At 40.2% G+C, this 21485-nt stretch overlaps 1 protein-coding gene across 1 annotated transcript in view; it reads right to left on the bottom strand.

The window, feature by feature from the left end:
- Positions 1–21485, bottom strand: part of LOC135486296 (serine/threonine-protein phosphatase 6 regulatory ankyrin repeat subunit B-like) — a 66436-nt gene that overhangs the window by 31097 nt on the left and 13854 nt on the right. Inside the window, exons 3-5 of the mRNA XM_064768985.1 lie at positions 9786–9884; positions 2445–2558; positions 189–293 (exon numbers count right to left, since the gene is read on the bottom strand). Of these exons, the coding sequence (XP_064625055.1) occupies positions 189–293; positions 2445–2558; positions 9786–9884 (318 nt within the window). The remainder of the gene's footprint in view (positions 1–188; positions 294–2444; positions 2559–9785; positions 9885–21485) is intronic.

Genomic DNA, 21485 nt, shown 5'->3' with positions numbered 1-21485 from the left:
TTCTAAGTAGTTTTTTCAGCCCAATGAAATCAGGGCAAAGAAATCACTTTTAAAAACTGGGGAAAATAAGTCATGCCCAACAAAACAGTCATATCAAATATTTTCTATTTCATTTTTATAATTGAGCTCAGAGGAATTAATTCTGCATCAACAGCGACCCGAAGATGCAGTTGTGTCCCAACGCTTACCTGTCTCTGTGCCTTTATCTGCGGTTCGATATGTGTCAAGAGCAGTTCTTTACAAACGGCAAGATTGCCGGCATCGGTAGCAAGAAACAGAGGAATTGAACCATCCTGAAAGAATACATAAGAGTGTCTCTGAGCATTTAGTAACATAACGAGCTAAATGACATCAGAAATGTTGCCGAGTTATAAGCTAGCCTATAGATAGATATACGATCATGTAATAATTTGCAAACACACTATGCCCTCACTCTCTCAGCCAGGTGGTGTGATGTTCATTGAGAAAGGCTGCTGCAACAAACCAATCTCCTGTTGATGTTACCCTGTTACAAATATGTAGGGCTGCTTGTACCAAAGGCATTCAGGTTTTATTAACAATATCCCACAAATCATAAGGTAGGCAATTTTCTTTCGATCGTGCAACATTGAAATTGTTGTTCAAGCCACCCTCATCCGGTTGAATGTTAGAAGCATGCATGCTCCTCACGGAAACATTTATGTGTGATGTTAGAATGGCATCATTTTGTGAAGAAAGATATATCCATCTGTGGAATTATAAAGTTTTATAAGCCATGCAGGAAAATCTAAAGTCACAGCTCAGCCCATTATGATTTGCCTGTCAAAATATCATACCCCCTGATGAATTTTCAAGTAACACTTGTGGAATCAGCAGCAACCACTGCAAGTATCTCCGACGTCTCCGAGTCATGGCTAACCACCTCACCAAGAAAATCCAGCCTCACACTGAGGACCTCTAAATTAGGCTCTAGTATGGGCTTGTGGTATTCGACTCGATGACTCGACGACGCGATGGCTCGATGACGCGATCGTTGCTATGGATTTTGCTAAAATACGGAATCCCATGATCCTGGTCTCCGGGCTACCGCTGCAACAGCAGAGGTTTTAGCTCGGCCTTCCCATACCCAGCTACGGTATGTGGAAGGATGTGCCCCCCCCTCCCAGCCATGGCCACTGAAGATTGGTCCCCGCGATTGATTTTGATATTTAAAGGACTCGCGGAAGTTTCATAGCATGCAAAAATGACCGGAGATTTAATTGACAAACAAGCTTCTAGTGGCCAATGTCAGATGTCATGTGGTAGTCTGTCAACAATCGGAATTTCGCATATGTGCAGTTTTTTAGACTCAGTCACTCAGTCCCTCTTCCGTCCCTTGACATCTGCCCCCCCCCCCCCCATACATCAGCCCCTATACATGCTTCCCGAAATTGGTGGCTTGCATTGGAACTAACTTTTCCCCCTTGTCCGTCATTAAAGGCATTCAAGTGTGTTGGTCAACCATGACTATCTCCTTTGTCCCTCCACCATAGGCCTAGTTTCCCCTTATGACATCACTATTTCGGACACTCAGCGCCCCATTTCTGGAAAGGTGTATAGGACATTTAATATTGCCGTGCTGAACGGATATCCAGAGCCAACCTTGTCTCCAGGAACTCGCGTGTCATTTTAACATTGGAATTTCTGCTCGTAAAGAACCTGGGTAGGAGGTTGATCTGAACCAGCTATATTTAGGTGTATTTAGCTGTATTGACGGTGAGATACCAGTGGCTTGCATAGCAACATGGCGCATGGTTTTATCAAAAATGCGAACTTGTAGGAAACGAAAAATGGTCGGATTAGATACGGTGAAAACAGCTGGAAAGGGGTTGGTAATGATCGGTTCTTTTTTATTTTCCTCCACTTATGATTCTATGTATAAATTACAGTCCAAGCAGTGATATTCTTTAAAAAAATTCCAACATGATCGCGTCATCGAGTCATCGCGTCGTCGAGTCATCGAGTCGAATACCACAAGCCCTAGTATGTACTGTCCATCCAAATTACAGCTTCCTCACTCTGGTGTGGCTATGCCAGGACACCAAAGGAGTAATGTTCATGCTTTCAAACCAATGTGGCATCTTTAAAGGCTTCAGCATTTAAACTAAAATAGTTGAGATGTATGCTTCGATTTCTCTTGACATGCAACCTTTCAAATTCAAACGCTGAAATCTCATGTTTCTCACTTGATTGGGTCTTTTGCCTGCCCTAGCTGACAAAGACACCAGATACAAGGAGCCTCAGTGTTACATCTCATCAGCAGAATGAAGCAATTAAGGGTTGAGTGTCTCGCTTGAGGACACAATGATGAAACAACAATGACGCCATCGCACGTCAAACCCATTACCTCCCGATTATGAGCCCAGCACTCCAACCATGATGCCAATTGTCTCCCCCTCCGAATAACACAGTCACAACATTCTTACCTTATCCTTCGTGAGCCTTCCATCCTTCCCCGAGACCTTGAGCAACATCTGAACTAAGTTAACCGCCCCACTTGATCGGGCTGCAGCTATATGGAGCGGTGTTTGATCCTTCGACTGAAACGAGTAAAGAACGGAAATTGTCAGGCAAAACTACAACCACCTCACATGTGACCCGCTCTACCAAAACTAGGCGCTTGTCGCATCTGAACTTGACAGGTTAATACGGACTTGCTGTTCATTTCCCTATTGTAGACCTTTTGTGAAATCTATTACAAACTGATTTGGTTACATTTCACCAAAGGTCTACAATAGGGAAATGAACAACAAGTCCGTATCAACCTGTCAAGTTCAGATGCGACAAGCGCCTAGTTTTGGTAGAGCGAGTCACAATTGTCAGACAAAACTACAACCACCTCACATGTGCTTTAAGTTCCAGACGTGAGTAACCAAGCTGCTTGGAAGGCGCATCACGAAAAAGAACGTCCTTGGTGGCCTGGAAGCTTAAAGGGGTACACCGTTCGTAATTATTTGTGGTCCAGTTAAATAGAAATCCACCAATACACAATGCCCTAGTGCAGTTGTTATGAATACGAAGTTGTTGAAAATTGGCTTTTATGGTAATCTGTCTACACAAAGGCAATTCGGAAAATTACATCCAGTATGTATTTATGCAATTGAAAGTATTCAAATTCAATTACAAATTCCAAATTTTCAACGAACGGCTTAGACCTTTAAACATGCCTCATATATCTTGGGTAGTCATCCCTTGGAAAACCATGAATTTCCCTGAGCAGTAAATCCTAATATTCGTTCAAATAATTAATTTTACTCCAGGTATTTTCTCTCTTGGAGGATATTTCCCAAGCACGACCAAGTTTGCCTCTGTCACTCAGTCTACTGGCAGCAAATTTAAGTTTTCTGAAGCACATTTCGATTTATGCAGAATCCACATGGAAAAAAATTAAATCTTGCCCACCAATTCCATGGCACAATTGTAGATCAGCTAATTAAGGATATGTGGCTTGTCCCAGGTCATTATCAGATCAACTACATCATATCACCATTATTGGATCACTACCATAACGGTCTTTATACATCATAACAGTATTATTTCATGATTTATGTCATAGTTTTTGTGTCCAACAATTGATTGATTTTGCTGAAAATATTTAAATGTAGTTCTCACAAGAGCAATGCACCATCTCCCACAGATAAATAGATTTGATTTTATGAATGCATACTTTTTGGTTGCTCGACATCATGGAAAATATGTTAAATTTCATCAAAATAAGCATTTTAATGCTTTGGTGCTGGTCAAATGTTGGTGATGACCACTTGTATCGAAGTTGTGCCATGGGTTACTTTTTAGGGTAAAATTATATATTTTCTCAAATTAACCCTAGCCCTTGGAGGGTTAAAGTGTTAATATCAAAATTGTCTTTCCAAGGCTGTGTTGTCAGGTAAGGCCTGTCAAAACTGGAATTCTACCACAGGAAAGCCCATACTGAGCCATGATAAAAAAAACAACTGGTGGACTGATGACGTATGTAGGGATGGTTATCAATAAAACTTAGGCTATTGTCAAGGTTGTGATTAAAAACACCCATCAATAATCTGAAATCTGACAGGTTTTTCACAACAAACATGCCTGGCAAATAAAGCCCACTCAGGCCTGATATCATTACACACTGTGTTCACTCGCTCTCAGCTTGAGACAGACGGGTTGTTCATTTCACCATTGTCTGCCTTTTGTGTCATCTGAGCACATCAATTTCCGCCATTATCCTGGTGTCATTTCGGCTCATTTTCTGTGCCACTTGCGCCTCTTTGTGCTGTACGGGTCAAATATTAATTTTCATGTACTTTTGTGCTTCCAATAATGGAGTGTGTATTGTTTAGATCCGTCACACATTTGAATAGTTCCGCTGTGTTTTCACAATTGTGAACTTATAGCCTCATGCAATTTTCTAAGAGAAAATGTCAATATTATTGCGAAATATCAATTGTGTCCAGTCCAGTCAAGCAATTCACAGCATCCAACAAATAAATTCCATTCTGAATTTCTACAGCATGTAAATTAAGATGCGATTAATTGGATCTCCTCAAATAAAACCAGTGTCATTAAACCACCTTCCTTGGTTATTTCACCAATGTATTTTCTCTCATTATTTCAAGGGTGAAGCGAATTCAAGACATTGCAGGCCTGAACCATGCGGATCCACCGTCGTTGTGCGTATATCCATCCTTCACCAAAGATAACTCCGCCCTGATCGGCCATCAGAAGGGCTGTTACTTTATCGGTAGTATCACTGCATTCCCTTCCTTCCCAACGCGTCCTCTGTCGCGACAAAACTAACATTACACTCACTCATGGTTGTCGCACGAGACACGCACTGAAAGCCATCATCATTGAAGACCAGGTGTTCAACAAGTGATGGTTCCAGGGATGCTGACCTGACCCAAATGCACAATGCATGTTGTATAGAAGAAGAGTAACCTGATCCAGAGGTTGCCTCTATCAATTCAGGCCGTCATTTAACTACTTTGTGTCGAGCAATTTGATTGGCCACCCGTTTCTGATGGTGCGCCCGACAGATTACCTGGCGGTAGTTATCGGCGGTGAAAGGAGGAGACTTTAGGGCTGATATTCACTGCCGATAAGTGACGCCATGGCCTGGACAAAGCCCATTCTTCAGAGTTTATGTATATGAGTTTTGAGTTAAGGAATGGATACGGAACAGAAGGTATAGGTTGTCTCACCAAAACTGTGAGTAGCTCATCCACCTGAGCAGTTTTGGTGAGACAATCAGTACCGACAGTGAGGTATCAATTTCTATTCTAAAACATCTCAAATGAGATAACGAATAATGTAGTTTTCAATGCTTTTTGACAGTTTCTATATTCTGCACCATTACCCAAGCGGTTATGGTTGCCTACCATAACCACTGAATTCAAAACGAGGCTTCATTGGCGCATAGTACATTTACACTGTGATATGCAGTTCATTCTAAATCAAGGTGTTTTAGAATAGGGGCTGATACATTATTGTAAACTCTTCTAACAGTAAAGCTGGCAATGGTCAGGGGCCGTGTATAATTAGCGGAATGAGCGGAATGAGAGGAATGAGCGGATTCTGCACAAAATATGATATTTTTTCATACAAAATGGAACTTAATGAATTCATTAAGTTTTAATTTGTTCGATATGCCACAAATATTATTTGAAAATCGCTTTTTACAGTCTTTAAGCCATGACTCGCAATGAGGGCATGAAAACTGGTCTGTAGGGACAGTTTAGTTCAGTCGTTAAGCCATGACTCGCAATGAGGGCATGAAAACTGGTCTGAAGGGACAGTTTAGTTCAGTCGTTAAGCCATGACTTGCAGTGAGGGCATGAAAACTGGTCTGTAGGGACATTTGAGTTCAGTCGGTAGCCGTGTGCAGCGCTGTATTACCGTACCTCCTTTCATCTTCAGAGTTCAGGCATGGCAACGATCATCGTGACAAATACTGGCTTTTCCAGGTGATTGAAGCCCAGATCAGCTCATTTCGCTTATTCCGCTCATTCCGCTAATTCTACATGGCCATGGTCAGGAAATTACAGAAATTAAAAATAAAATACGGAATATGAACTGATCTCATATAATGATCATCAATACCAGTATATTGATTAACTAAAGTGAATTATCATTTAACTCGAGTTACTCCTGTAAAATCCCATAAAACACAGTTCACGGCCGACACGCCAACAGGATGAATGGGCGAACCGTGTCAAGGAAGCACTCGACATAACCTGTGCATTAGCAAGTCAAAATAAATATATATTGATGCCAAGAAAATTGTAGTCGGATTTTGTTGTTGTGGTGATACGTCGTCAATGGTAACGATGTGTACAGGTACAGAAACACAGATGACCTTTGACCCCTTGGCTTGTTTCGAGAAAGCTTACTTTGCTTTTCGTAATTCCGAAAACTCACGCTTGAGCTCCTCTCAGAAACTGTGCAATGTGAAACTGAAACTTTTTTACAGTGGGTCATGTTTGACACCTTCTTGCCATACCAGAGGCGAAGGCAATCATTGCCCTTGCAAAATTTGATCACGCTAATATTTGCCCTTTTTGGCCTAGGCCTGAGGACCCCCACCAAAAGTGTTTCATGGGGGTCAGTGTAGTCAAGCTTGCCCCGATGATCCTTGGGATCAGCCATTCAGTTTGTGTATCTCAGGGATTTTTCATGCCCACTCTAAAGAAACCACACCATCTGCTTTTGGGAACTAAGACCTTTTTGGATACAAATATATCTAACCGATCGAAAAGCTTTTTAAATTTGAAGAATTGACTGATAAATAACGATTTGGGGACAGTTTTGTACCACCTGTTTTATTTTTGCCCAATGTTGGTACCTTCTGATGATTTGCCATGCAAAGATAACAGCAGATTACAGCTCCAAAGTCATCGTCTGGCAGAGGCCTTTCGCAAGCCTATCAGGCTCAAGCGTGAATGATCTTTGATTTAACACAATAGAATAGGTGAGGGACTTTTTGATTTTATGCCAAAGGTGGTGAAAAACATAACTTTCCACTCAAATTTGTCCACATCAAAATGAAATTGAACAAAATCACTATCTCTTGGAGTTTTGTGAAAAAACACCGGTTTATAGTAAATGTACTATACAGGAACACGACAATACCTCTGGACTTGTTTTGAGAAAGCCAGCTTCAAATCATCAATGCTAAACTCCCCCCTCCCCTAGAAAATGTCTAATACACGATTGGTTTGTTGGCCGAAAAATTAGGTAGTCTAATTTTTTCAGTCCCATTCTTTTCATCAAAACCGAACTGAGAAACAACAAAAAGGTTAATAATCATTACTGCATTTTTCATTCCCATATACAGTTATGATTACCATTATTTTTCATTTCCTTTGACAACAACTAATGAAAATCCACATCATGAGTCACAACCATAATCTATCTAAGTATTGCAAATATTTTGGATGTTTAGCAACAGGACTATGTGATACAATCTGGCGTCCTTATCATCTCCATTTAAAGGTTGAGAACAAGCCTTCACTGGAGGATGACATAGCAAACTAATGGTGTGTTCACACTGGATGCGAATTGAAACCGAATTCCGTAGAGCGCTCTCCGGAATACGAATTGATTAATCCAGTTTCAGAACGGTCGCGTCACACTGGCCCGAATACCCATTCAAATTGGTTTAAAACGCGCCACACTCAATGCATACTAACGACGCGCCATCTATTATTATTATTATTATTATTTATTAACCTCCCATATGGGAGAATAAAATTTACGAGTACAAAACATATAAGTATATAATATCACAGTATCACACAGTCATTATTAACAAGTTAAAATCGCGTAAGGTGCTTGACCATTTCCATCTCCCGGCCATGCCTATTGCCAAAGTTCGGGTCAAAGAGGAGTGTCCTCAGCGAGTCAACACCACCGTCGCTATTAGCGGAGAATCCCGGCCTCGCCCTCGAAAACGAGGCCAAAACCGGGGTAAACCCCGCCGCGACGATGTTGCTGACCAGCGTACCTTTGACCAACGAACCGGCGGCAACATACCTTGCCAGGAAATGGAAATGCAAGTCACGTGCAAGGGAGTTGATTTTTCCCTATTCTATGGCATAACGAAAAACGATTTGAGTTAATGAGATCATTTAAATACATCAGTTAACCAGTTCGGAGCACTAGTTCCCGCGGTCAAAGGTCACTTTCCATGCGCCGGGCGCATGCGCAGTGCGATCGAAAACCTTAATTCGTATCAAGCGCGTCACACTTGAAATCTCAATACGGTTTCGTTGATTCGGATTAGCTGATTCGCATTCAATTCGGTTTAAGAACCGTGTTGGTTAAAGCGGATTGAGATCGGTATGAACCGAATTGAGTGTGACGCCCCAATACGTATCAACGTTTTAATTCGAATTCAATTCGTGTTAAAACCCCAGTGTGACCACGGCATTAAGGTGTTATAACTACTTTGTGTGGCATAATGACTGATGATATACTTTAATAGACGCCCTGCGAAAACAATTTCGGCCATTTTGAAACGACCCTTTTCACCGCTTTTCACAGGCAACGTTTGTTTACCATGGCATAAAAGTCAAAATATACAAGCTACATTCAAGCAATTTACTTGAAGTTGTCCATGTCTTTCAATGTTCATGATATTTTGATTGCTTTTGGTGATGTTTTGATTTAAAACATGACTTTTATGTCATGGTAAACTTACGCTGCCTGTGAAAAGATGGCCGAAATTTATTTTCGCATAGGTCTATTGTCAGAAATCTCCGGCTGAATGAATCCCGCACATCATTTTTCATTAGTCAACGAGGAATCTTGTGTTTCCAAAAATTCTAGTATGGTAGATTCTTGGCACATGATCTGAGCAGTCACACATTGAGCACAAAATAATTCTAATTCAACACAAATCAATTTCCAGTTACACTTAAAATAATTTTTCAACTTACAACAAAAATTTCGGTTTAATTGAAGGGGCAATAGCTTGTGACCACATTGGAGCGCGATGTATTGGGTGATTCAGAAAAAAACAACCAGCCTTCGAAGTTATAGCACAAAATGCAGAAGGTCGACATACAAAATGTGTCCCAAATTTGTACAACCTCAGATAATGTGTTTTACAGATCTCATGTAAATTTCAGCACTGTGTGGCCACTGGACTTTTAAAACAGCAAGAATATTTGTAAGAGCATAAAAAATCATACTATTAGTGATTAACATACAATGTGCCACTTACTTTTTTTTAATTTAAAGCCTTGGACAACAAAACATTACAAGAATATAAAACTTTAGCCTCCATTATAGCCCCCTTACGTTTGACTATTTTAATGCAGATTTGGCCCCGACTGTTTCTGATACCTGACTGACTGCCTTTGATGTGATGTCATCAATAAGTCTGAGTGCATAGGTTTTACAGATATGTCACGACTAAATAACTAGGATAATGGCTAGTATTTGCTGTATTTTTCTTATCATTTTGGTGATAAATGTGGTAGTCGACCATGTAGCCTATAATAACAGCCACACATTCACAAAATATACTTTTTCACTGACTGAAGCACTTTTTGAGAACCAAACACTGTAATATACAGTCTAAATCCCAATTTTCAACCCTAAATTTGCTTCATTGACATGCTGTAGTGCGTAGGTCATGCGTAATTTACGCGAAACATAAAGAGATAAGCGCATCACTGGTGCGTCATGGATACGCAACTCCCATGTACGTTGCGCGTCCCTGACGCGAAACAGGATGCATGTCAATTGTGATTTGGACTGTATTTCAATTTTCAACTTACCCCACCAACTATTAGAGCGTCAGCTTTCCTATTAATGAGCAACTTCATGATATCATCTTTGGCATAGAGAGCAGCAAAATGCATAACGGTACGTCCATCCTGAAAAATGAAGAAAAAGGGAGCTCATTAGAGAGTTTCAATTGATAAATGCTTATAAAAAATTGTAGTTGTTAACCCTTTAGGCACCAGACGTTTCATACTTTCTTTATTCAGCTTTTCTCCCAGAGATCTTCAGCATTTTCCTGGAATTTCATATTTTTCTTGCAAAGAGATAGAGAAAATTCGAATGTTGAGAAAAATGTATTATAAAATTTTATTAATGCTCTTGATGTCCACATCGATCAACGACACTCCCAAACAATTTTTTCCAACCCCTGTAAATTTTCAAACACCCACTACAATTCCATTTGAGATGACCCCCTCAATTCATGTATACATTTCTTACAGATTTCAGCTTCTCATTCCTTTTTGTCCGTATTTTCCCGTTTCTGATTATTGAGAGCGATTGCCAACTGAACATATATTAACATAAAAGAGCATAAAATAAAATAAATTTTCGATTTTTCAATCTCAAAGATCTATTACGATCTCAAACAAAGACCAGACAAACCCAGCGATCTTGGTTCAAGCCCCTATGAGATCTACAGCTTTATACGATAGATGGAGATATTGCAGTTTTAGCCTATTAAATATGGTTTGGAGTAATTTTTTACACACAAAAAATTGAATTTACCTTTATTTGTCCCCGAAGATCTCTGTTCTCTAACGCTGTTCTCTGACATAGTCTATTGGACAATTGGCAACCACCAGATATTTGAACTGCTAGTTCCTGCCAATTGAGGTCGCTCATGTGCAGTACTTTAACCGGGTGTTGGAGAGGGGCCAAAGGTTTTGGCTGTGGTAGGGTGAAGTGCGAGTTGCACTTAAAAGGGGTACATCGTTCGTAATTACTTGTGGTCCAGTTAAATAGAAATCCACCAATACACAATGCCATAGTGCAGTTATTATGAATACAAATTTGTTTAAACTTGGTATTCATAGTACATGTATTTGTATATCAGTTTACACAACGGCAAAGTTGAAATTTATATTAAGTAGGTATTTTCACAATTGGACCTTCTTAAATTCAATTACAAAATCAACATTTTTAACGAACGGCGTAGGCCTTTAACCGTTTGTAGGAGAGGGGCTAAAGGTTTGGGCTGTGGTAGGGTGAAGTGCAATTTGCGTTTAGAGATCTTTTCTCTTTTGGCATCAGTGGCACCTTTCTTCTGTCTGTGTCAACTCAATCATGGCGGAGCCTCATAGTCTAGTGGTTAACACTGCTGGCTAACACACAAAAGGGCCTGGGATTGATCCCGGGGAGAACCCAGGATTGTATTTCTGGATGAACCGGTGTAAAAGTAAAAAGTGTCCCCCCTGGAAAAAGTGTCCGGCCCTATTGTATTCTGCAATATGGTTCTATAGACCCTGACAGTCAATAGCTCAGAGATTGAAGCACATAATAGAATCCTTTGTTCCCGGGCATTTTATCCTAGGACATTTTAAACTTCTAAACCGGCATGGCTTTCAGGGAACTAAAATTCCTGGCTCTTCACAACATGTACAACGTATGAAATACTCGAGGGTCTGTCGGATGAGACTAAAAGCTGTGGTCCCTTGTACCTGAGTGTCTATGCCAGGGCAAGTAAAAGAGCCCACATAGGTGGACAGTAGCCTATAGTGGACTCCATGCCTCCGGCAAACATCCAATAGGGTTACAACGCCGGTAATGATAATTTGATGATATGATGGTACAAAAGGTCAAAATCAGAGTTTAACAACTTGACACAAAATCTCAACCTTCTGGGAAACAATAGGCCTCAACATGTCAAATGCAGATTGCGTTGGACTGAAATAATGAAATAATCTAATTAAAATGTTCAACACCTAAGGAAATTGATGCAATGAACATTTTATTCAATTTGAGACTGATTTTGCAGGAGAAAAGATGAATTGAATTGACCAGCTGTACCCCTTTTCTCAGACTATGCGGCGATCACTAAAGAATAAATCCGACCTGACACTGTTTCATTGGAACCAAAACGTGTTGCCTCATTTGTTGCCATGACAACGACAAGCAATGCGGCGACAACGAGAACGATCGCCCAATTTAGAATCAATCAAATAATCAATGGAATCAATAAAGGAAATTTGCGCGAGGAATGTCCCATCTTCGTGTGGTATTCATGTCCGACAGAATTTCTGCAGGTCGTAGAAGTACATGTGGCTAACTACCAGCAAGAATTAACAAAGACTTGTCTTTATCAACATGATTAATTTATCCTAATGGGCATAAATAATGAGTTACATGGTGTCCCAGTCGAGACAATCTTTTTCTGTACTTATTTGATTCCTTTCGAGATGAGCCAGCGTTGGTAACTTTTTCAACATCTAGTGGGTGAATAAAGCACTATTTTCCTAATTTTCCTAGAGATCAACAGACAATGTGAGAGCAAAGAATGTAAGCAAACCGCTAAAATTACTTTGTCACATAAATACGATTAGTCAGTACAACTTCAAAGGAGCGCTAGAAGTAAAACAACTGCTAGCCGCTATGACTGTACACTACCTGTTAAGAGAGTGGTTCTTGGATGCATCAGAAATTGTACGCAAACACTCTACCATCTGCAATATTCAAAACACTTTTGCCCTGACTCTTTGGGGGAAGAAAACCACTTTTCGTCCCAAATCTGAATGAGAAATTCATTTTTTGGAGATGTCTGCAGGGCATTAGCCCCTATGCACCCCCCCCCCCCCTGCAGCCTAGCTAGCCCCTCTGCGCCCCCTGCGACATATAGTTAACTTTATCCCTGTTAGTATTTTCTACACAAGAGCTCTGGATTGGGAGTAAGTTTTGTGATTGTCATTATATACGCTGGGTACTGCTCTTTTAAATTGGTCCTTTTCCTGCAATTTAACTTTTTCTGAGGAAAACAGCTGTGTAATGCAGGATTGTACAGCAGTCCTAGTCATAAGCGTAAAAAAGCTTGATATTTGCCAAAGATTTTTTGTGTCACAGAAAATCATACTGAAAATCATGACCGCTCCCGATTGTGATGTCATCTTTGAAATATTTGAGCACCTTTTATTTTCGTATTCATTGATAATTGTGACATAGCTAAGAAAAAGAAAATCTAAATTTTGAAAACTGTTAAAGGGGTACGCCGTTCGTCATTACTGGTGGTCTAGTTAAATAGAAATCCACTGATACACAATGCCGTAGTGCAGTTATTGTGAATACAAATTTGTTTAAACTTGTTATTCATAGTATTTGAATATCAGTCCACACAACAGCAATATTGAAATTTATACTTAGTACGTATTTCTGCAATCGGACATTTTTAAATTCAAATTCAAAATTTTTAACGAACAGCGTAGTCCTTTAAGGGTTGTTAATATGCAATTAAAACTACTCCAAAGTTGTAACTTCACCAATCCGTGAAACAAAATGGCCGCAAATGTTTCCGGGTTACCCGTACTCTTCAGACATACCGGTAAACAAATTGATAAACACACAGAATCAATGAGTTCCCAAGCAACTGTCAAAAATGATATTTAAATTTGAATTAGGGAGACGCACGTCGTGGACTAAGAATGCTTCACCGATCTCAGTGCATTTTTTTCTTCAAATGTAAGAGTTGTGTTCTACTTGGCCACTGTGGTTAAGCGGAATTTGCAACAATGGTGGAATCTGTAGAAACTGGGCAGAAACACGTAAAAACAGCGGAGCCTTAAAACAGTAGCTATGAGAATATTGGATATCAAATGTATAATAAAAATTTGTAATATTCCTTTAGACATGTTAGAATCAGATGTTTAAACCACGACATTATCAAGCATTTAGAAATGAAATGGCCAGGGCCATTGTGCTCACCTCATGTGGAGGAAAGATGGATAAAGAGCATGGTATTGTGTCATGTAGTGTTAGGTTTGATGTAGGTCCAAGCAATTACAATTTCCCCAAAATGGCCAATTTACAGTACATTCGACCTCTGTGACCTTGAAAAGTAGGTCAAATCAAAGAAGACCCTGGTGACACATTGAATGGTTGTTAGAATTAGATGTACCTATGATATAAAATTGGTGCCAATCGGGCAAGTCATTACTAGGAATAATGGCATTTTGAAGAATTTCGGATTTGGCCCCCTCCCTGGAGGCCAAACGGCAAATCAGATCGCACCAAACTTCGGTACCTGAGATCACCTGACCAAGGGGTACATGTGTACTTAATTTGTGATCAATAGTCATTGCAGTTAAGAAACGTGCCATAGTTACGGCCTGACGGCGAATTTATGCCATTTGACCTCTGTGACCTTGACAAGAAGGTCAAATTAAAAACCCGTGTGACATATACTGTATGGTGGTTAGATGTACCCATGATATCAAATTGGTGGCAATCGGGCAAGAAGTTAAGGAATAATCACATTTTTAAGGTTTTTGGATTTTGCCCCCTGGTGGTCAAGTAGTGAATCATATTGGACCAAACTTCGGTCCCTGAGATCACCTGACTAAGGGGTAAATGTGTACCAAATTTGGTGTCAATAGTCATTGCAGTTTAGAAACGTGCCATCGTTACATCCTAACGGCCAATTTACACCATTTGACCTCTGTGACCTTGAAAAGGAGGTCAAATCAAAAACCCGGAGGATATATGATGCACCTTTGCTAGAAGTACCTACCATATTTTTTTCAAAATTTCCCGACTACTATTAAGGGAGATATTGCATATTTTTACTTTTAACGTTTGGCCCCCTGGTGGCCAAACCATGAAACGAATCGGACCGAAACTTGGTCTCCAAGGTGTCATTACATAAGGGTACATGTGTACCAAGTTTCAACTCAATAGCTCTAACAGTTACGAAACGTGCCCTGCTAACGGACGACGGACGACGACGGACGACGCCGACGACGACGACGACGACGACGACGACGACGACGACGACGACGACGACGACGACGGACGACGGACGCCACGGTATGGGATAAGCTCACCTCTGCTAAGAGGTGAGCTAAAAACCCAACATACATAAAAAAGTTGTCTGCATTTTTTTTCTCAGATCATGTTCTCGGCATTGGTGGTGAGAAGACAAAATGTGTTGAATATAACAAATATTTATTACGTCATTTAATATTGATATTCTCATAATGCCTTTAGGCGGTTCCGCAGATTCCACAGTTTCCGCAGAATTCACTTAACTGCCATCGCCGTTTAATGTCTTTCTAGGAATCCTTGAAGGTTCATGGAATTACATGTTTGTTACTAATCTACGAGTGAATCATTGTGCAGAACCAATGTTTATTTCATATGAAATGTTTTCAAAGGTGGAAAGACTCGCATTTTTTCTAGTAGCGGACATCCTGACATAAACTCCTGTGATTAAAATGCCCACAGAACACTCTCAGGCTCTTGCTCTTCTGGACTCAGAGAAGCAGAGTGGGCAATAGAGGGCGTGTACTGTTCCTCCAACTATATTACTCAGCTTAAAGGGACAGGCAAAATAGGTAGGCAAAATAGACTTGCACAGAGTTGCCAATAGGGGTCTCTCCCATCCCACAGTACGTCAAAACTATTCACGCTTGTACAAACACTATATCTAGTGCTGAATCAAACATGCCGTTACTGTATATATAAGTCACCTGACGATGGCTAATTTAACTCCCTGCTCCTGCCTATAGTCCAACTTTAACCCATCGGCAATGAGGGATTTCCTTTCTGGCCTAATGGTACACACCTAATGGTACACACCGGCGAAATGATGATCTTCCCAATTGAAATAACAACAAATGAATGCAAAATATCCAGTTATAAACCACTTTTTCATCGCTTCAATATGAGAACTACAGCATAAATTGCAAATTTCGGGAAAAACTCGTCTTTTTTGTCCAAAAATTGCCTTTTAATCCACTTTAATTATTGCGAAGTGAAGATTTTTCAAACAGGAAATACATTAGCTGGAGCTTCTGCGCACACCATGTGCTTCGCAGGAAACAAAACATCATCGGGGGTCTTCTCTGCCCAGTCTACCGGGAAAGGGTGACGAACTAGGTGGACCGGTACACCGGGAAAGGGTGGTGAAAAGGTTAAGCAACGTTGAGTGTGGTCATCAATTGGATGGTTGACCAGCGCCTATTATACAGGTTGCTGATAGTCTTTCAACATAAACCCAACGTTTTTTTCTCCCGACTTCAAATAAGGCCAACATCCTCTTCGATCCGAAAAAAACATGCTATCTTCCCCATGATGAAAACTGCTGCTTTTCACTTAAAGCCAAATACTACAGTAGTGAATAACAGAGGGTATTTGTAAGAGGTTTTTGTTTGGTAATGAATAACGGGAAAATGATCAAAATATTGCCATGGCTGCAATGATGCCTTCAAACTGCTACATTCCAGACCAAGGAAATAATAGCATGCCCAGCAGTGGACATTTTATTAAATCATTGATTTCAGTTCAAGTTGAATGGTATAAAAATTAATCAATGTTTAGAAGCGGTTAAATAAACATGGCAATGATATCAAGTTTTTATTCTGTGTTTATCATGGTCCATGGTGTATAATCAGGCCATCTAATGTCCATTCGTAAATGCTTTGACTGCAGCATCATTTGGGGCTCTGGAATTAGAACTACTAGTTGATTTATTTCTTTTTTTTATTGATCTGTGTGACCAAGCTGCATTTGTTTCATTTCAGTAACCGTAACTATGAAATAATTTTTGGCTAAAGTTTTTTATTTGTGTTTCTGTACATTGACATAGTGAACTGAATTCTGACATTTTCCGCTCTGTACGGTTTATTTATTGATCAATCTAAATGAAATGTTCAGGTCATTATCTGTCAATCAATTGGTGTGCCAAACTTGATACAGAATATCCAGAGACAGTATCCTTGCCTATCCAGGGGACCCCCCAAATTCCAGTTGAGGTGAAAATCATTGGAACCATAAAAAGGAAAACCTGCCCAATTTCGACATCTATTTTGGTCAATCTAAAGGCCTAAATTTCAACAATCATTGAATGGCTCAATCACTGAACATGCTGTGACAGGAAGTGAAGGAATAGCTCACTCATTTTGTTTTTCTGAGTGTTGGCAATAGGTTGGGGTTTTTTTACCTTAAAAGGGGGGACTATAGGCAGGAGCAGAGGGGCTAATTTGGCCATCTTCAGGTGGCTAATATACACAGTGAGGGACTAGGTCATGTCAGATTCAGCACTAAACATATTCCTCGTACAAGCGTGAATCATTTCGATGTACTGTGAGATGTGAGAGACCCCTATTGGCGACTTGGTGTAACTTTATCTTGCCTGCCTAGCTGCTGCCTATATTGTCCATTTAAGAGTCGATTTTAGGTGAAAATCTTGTCAAAACTCCAGTGATTAAAGAGCTTAAATCTCATCTAACTTTACAATTTTCCACCATGTTTTTGACAAAGAAGAAGGCCATGCAAGGATATGACTTAAATGGTTGTTGTGGGTGTATTTGTATTGACATCATCGACAGACTTATTTACCAACTGATAACACTAACTAATATTGGTTGGCAACATTTAATGCCAGGTCCATCCAAGTATGCAAATATTACATCACTTGGTCGCACAAGAAACTTCAGGTCTTGTCAACAATCATCAGCTGATTTTGGTATACATTTAGTGTCAAGATGCCTGATAATGCAAAAATAGGTTCTCCCCATGCTATAAACAGTCTGCACATGTCGGGTTTTCAGAGAATATTTTTAGCATTGTGGACGCCTGTACATAATAACATTTCTGTTTTCAAATAGTATTACTCCTATGAAAAAAAGTTTTACTCAAAGATTTAAACCCACTATATATACATTCCTCGATATTCAATCTGTCTCCTGACCCATGGTTTGTGTCAAAATTACTGAAAGTTTACTTTGTACACAAACTTTCACTGGTGCGTGTAGTAATTTTTGTTCAGCATTGAAATCCCTGAAAACCGTGATGGTGCAGACTTATAAAGGCGACTCATGGGCTGTCTCTGATGGGCGGTCATGAAATAACATGATTAATGATTTTATACCTAATAGTGCAAATAAAGGTTTTTGTCTTTCTGACATGATATATACCCACTATTTATCAAAGTCATCAATTCGGAAATTTATTTAGCCGATAATAATTTTTTGCAGTTATCCTTATAGACTAAATTCGAGAAATGTTTGCTTGTTTGTAATAGTACCAGTAGTTTGTGTTGTTTAAGGAATTGAAAAATGTACGCCAAGGTTTTGGCCAATATTTTAGCTCCACCCGAGCAGTTGGGTGAGACAATCAATACAGACAGTGAGGTATCAATTTTTATCCTAAAACATCTCAAATTTAATATTGAATAATGCGGTTTTAAATGCTTTTGAAATGCTTCCACATTTTGCACCAACACAAGCGGTTATAGTTGTCTGAACCAAATCTCTGTGGTGAAAACGAGGCTATGTACATTATCAATTATGAAAATGAAATATTTTCGCTCGGGTGTTTCAGAATTCAGAGCCTCAAACAGTCAGGACAAAACAATAATAGCAAATGGATTGGAGTCTTGGATGGTTTCTAATACCCCCAGCACAGACCTGTGAGGCGGCAGGCATGCCATCCATTGTTCACGGTGTCTGACGTGGAATGCAGATAATGATTAAGCCGACAAGGTGTTATTGGAAACCCGGGACTGTCTGCGACCTTGATATGACCATTCAGTCCTTATCATCCTGTCATCAATATGGATTTCCCCTTCAAACTCTCAATACGATTATCTCGCTTCCGCATACAATAACAATTTAAAAATAATAATGCATGCATCAGGCCAAGCATGAAGTGATGATTGGCTGAAGATCCGGTAAACGGTTGTTTTGGCCAATGACCATTTTTTCCGATCGTTTTGGCCCATGACAATTTCGGCCCTGGTCATTTCCGCGCCCTCTACCATTTTGGCCCATGGTCGAGTTGAGCAGAAATCCTTTTGGCCCATGGGTCAAAATGGTCATGGGTATGCAGCACCTAGTAAGGCAAGACTTTTTTTATACCTGGGTTAGCGTGCTTTTTCATCCAAGGGCAACCTGAGGAGGATGGAATAAAAATAAAAATAAATTTTTTTGGCTCTCATGGAAGACTTCTGTAGAGGTAGCTCAGAGGAGGAAGAAATAGAAATAGAATTTTATTTCAAAATAGAAGTTTCTGTTTCCAACTTTGCGTGGCATAGATCTCGCGCAACTCTAGTTTAGTCTCACTCCACAGTGCGACAGTTGTCAAATTTTGCACTCTGGCTTTGTGGACCTGAACGGCGGCGGTCAGGATAAAAAAATGTTTTTTCTTCTATTTTTTCTTGGTTTTCGCAGATTTTGAGTGCGGCAGGCTTGCTAAATGAACAAAAAAACATACACACTTTCAGTAAATTGCCTAGCGGGCACGCTAACCAAGGTATAAAAAGGTCTTGCTTAACTCTTTCAGTGCCCAGGATTTGGGCATTTTTGGGCATTGTCACTACCCAAAATCTCACAAAAATAATTGAGATACACTCATCAAAATTCTTCAAAACCTTTGTCTTTACCTCCTGTTTCAATAAAACAGCAGTAATAAGTAGGGGCATACTAGGATTATGTTCTAAATTTTTTTGAGGGAGTGGTATTTTTGGCCGATTTTCACCATTTTTCACCTAAAATGAGGGGTGGCAAACCCCATCCCACCCTCTCAGTCGAAAAAATTATTCAATTTGGACGCCCCAGGCCAGAGAAACCATATGAACCACATTTGAGTAGCTGGGGACATCTGGTGTCGTCTGGAGGAACTAAAATACCTTAATATTTAGGACGTACATGTACGTCCTTGGCACTGAAAGAGTTAACCATAACTGCTTAATTCTCCACCTATTCATCAGCTGATCAAGGGACAAAAGCAAAAAATGTATATACGTACATCTAAATGAATAGTTTCTCTCTCAATAGAGACCTTTCGCTACGCCGTTCCGAGAACCGCTACACCGAGAACGTTTCTCATTCCCGATCCCGTTCCCGGAAACACTGAAACGCGTTCCGCATGGCCGTCACCGAGAAACAGTTTGGTTTCTATGGAGATCGTCAAAATGGCGGCAAACTTGAGACGCGTTGCAAATTTCGCAATTGAAGATGATGAATTTATGGCATTTTTTTATCAAAAATGAAGTCTTAGGAGGCAAGGAAAGTACGTTTGATCCGAACTGGCCGCGTTTCGATCTAGATAGACTCTGCGATGCACAAAGCTGCTATAAATGACTGATTTACGACCGCTTAACATGCTAAATAGGGCGATTCTGGGCAGTATGAACTTGTTTTCCCCTTCTAAGACACAGTCTCTCCACTTTACATACTACTTCAGGTGCCTTACCGCAATAGAATCCCACAAATTCGTCATTTTTCTTCTTGAACCACTGTGAACAGATGCCGAGAAAAACAGGCCTCATTCACAGAATCCAGAACAGGAACGGGCAAAGCTACTCATCAATCGATGACGTCATATGCAAAACGCGATCGTTCTCGATCGATTTCTCGGCGGAACGGTGTAGCGAAAGGTCCCTAGTACCCCCTCCCACTGAGAAAACTGAATTAGGGCAATATCTTGACACACACTTTAAAGATTAATGAAATGGCCAGGGCCATTGTGCTCACCTCATGTGGAGGAAAGATGGATAAAGAGCATGGTATTGTGTCATGTAGTGTTAGGTTTGATGTAGGTCCAAGCAATTACAATTTCCCCAAAATGGCCAATTTACAGTACATTCGACCTCTGTGACCTTAAAAAGTAGGTCAAATCAAAGAAGACCCGGGTGACACATTGAATGGTTGTTAGAATTATATGTACCTATGATATAAAATTGGTGCCAATCGGGCAAGTCATTACTAGGAATAATGGCATTTTGAAGAATTTAGGATTTGGAGGCCAAACGGCAAATCCTCCCTAGGATTTGGAGGCCAAACGGCAAATCCTCCCTGGAGGCCAAACGGCAAATCAGATCGCACCAAACTTCAGTACCTGAGATCACCTGACCAAGGGGTACATGTGTACTTAATTTGTGATCAATAGTCATTGCAGTTAAGAAACGTGCCACAGTTACGGCCTGACGGCGAATTTACGCCATTTGACCTCTGTGACCTTGACAAGAAGGTCAAATTAAAAACCTGTGTGACATATACTGTATGGTGGTTAGATATACCCATGATATCAAATTGGTGGCAATCGGGCAATCGGTTAAGGAATAATCACATTTTTAAGGTTTTTGGATTTTGCCCCCTGGTGGTCAAGTGGTGAATCATATTGGACCAAACTTCGGTCCCTGAGATCACCTGACTAAGGGGTAAATGTGTACCAAATTTGGTATCAATGGTCATTGCAGTTTAGAAACGTGCCATCGTTACATCCTAACGGCCAATTTACACCATTTGACCTCTGTGACCTTGAAAAGGAGGTCAAATCAAAAACCCGGAGGATATATGATGCACCTTTGCTAGAAGTACCTACCATATTTTTTTCAAAATTTCCCGACTACTATTAAGGGAGATATTGCATATTTTCACTTTTAACGTTTGGCCCCCTGGTGGCCAAACCATGAAACGAATCGGACCGAAACTTGGTCTCCAAGGTGTCATTACATAAGGGTACATGTGTACCAAGTTTCAACTCAA

This window comes from Lineus longissimus, chromosome 4, assembly GCF_910592395.1.
Source record: "Lineus longissimus chromosome 4, tnLinLong1.2, whole genome shotgun sequence".
Lineage (NCBI taxonomy): Eukaryota > Metazoa > Nemertea > Pilidiophora > Heteronemertea > Lineidae > Lineus > Lineus longissimus.
The sequence above is the reverse complement of the archived record's forward strand: the minus strand, read 5'-3'. Positions and strand labels throughout refer to the sequence as shown.